This window comes from Haliaeetus leucocephalus, unplaced genomic scaffold (assembly GCF_000737465.1).
Source record: "Haliaeetus leucocephalus isolate CR32 unplaced genomic scaffold, Haliaeetus_leucocephalus-4.0 Scaffold257, whole genome shotgun sequence".
Classification (NCBI taxonomy): domain Eukaryota; kingdom Metazoa; phylum Chordata; class Aves; order Accipitriformes; family Accipitridae; genus Haliaeetus; species Haliaeetus leucocephalus.
The window spans coordinates 358275-358512 of NW_010972693.1; the positions used below are offsets into that span (position 1 = coordinate 358275).

A 238-nucleotide genomic window follows, 5' to 3' on the forward strand; every position below is an offset into this window, starting at 1 on the left:
TTCCCATGTATTTCTCCTCCAGTGCAGATTTTCTGCTCTGGATAACTTCATCTGGGCCCAGTAAGATTCCTCCTTTCTGCATTTGTTCTCTTGACATGCAATGCCTGGTTACAATGGATGCTACTGGAGTGGAGTTATGTGGTTTTTTGGTCTTCCTAATTCTTCTTTCTCCTTTCCTGTGCCCACAGTGAAGCAGCTGCTCATGCAGTAGCCACGCTTGCTGAAGCCACTCTTCAAG

At 46.2% G+C, this 238-nt stretch overlaps 1 protein-coding gene across 1 annotated transcript in view; it reads left to right on the forward strand.

Annotated features, from left to right (window-relative positions):
- The window catches only part of LOC104832550 (nuclear respiratory factor 1-like), a gene marked incomplete at its 3' end in the record, with an annotated part of 44316 nt that extends 44084 nt beyond the window's left edge, over nt 1-232 (forward strand). The window contains exon 11 of the mRNA XM_010568792.1: nt 189-232. Coding sequence (XP_010567094.1) covers nt 189-232 — 44 coding nt within the window. The remainder of the gene's footprint in view (nt 1-188) is intronic.
- Nucleotides 233-238: the final 6 nt, after the last annotated feature.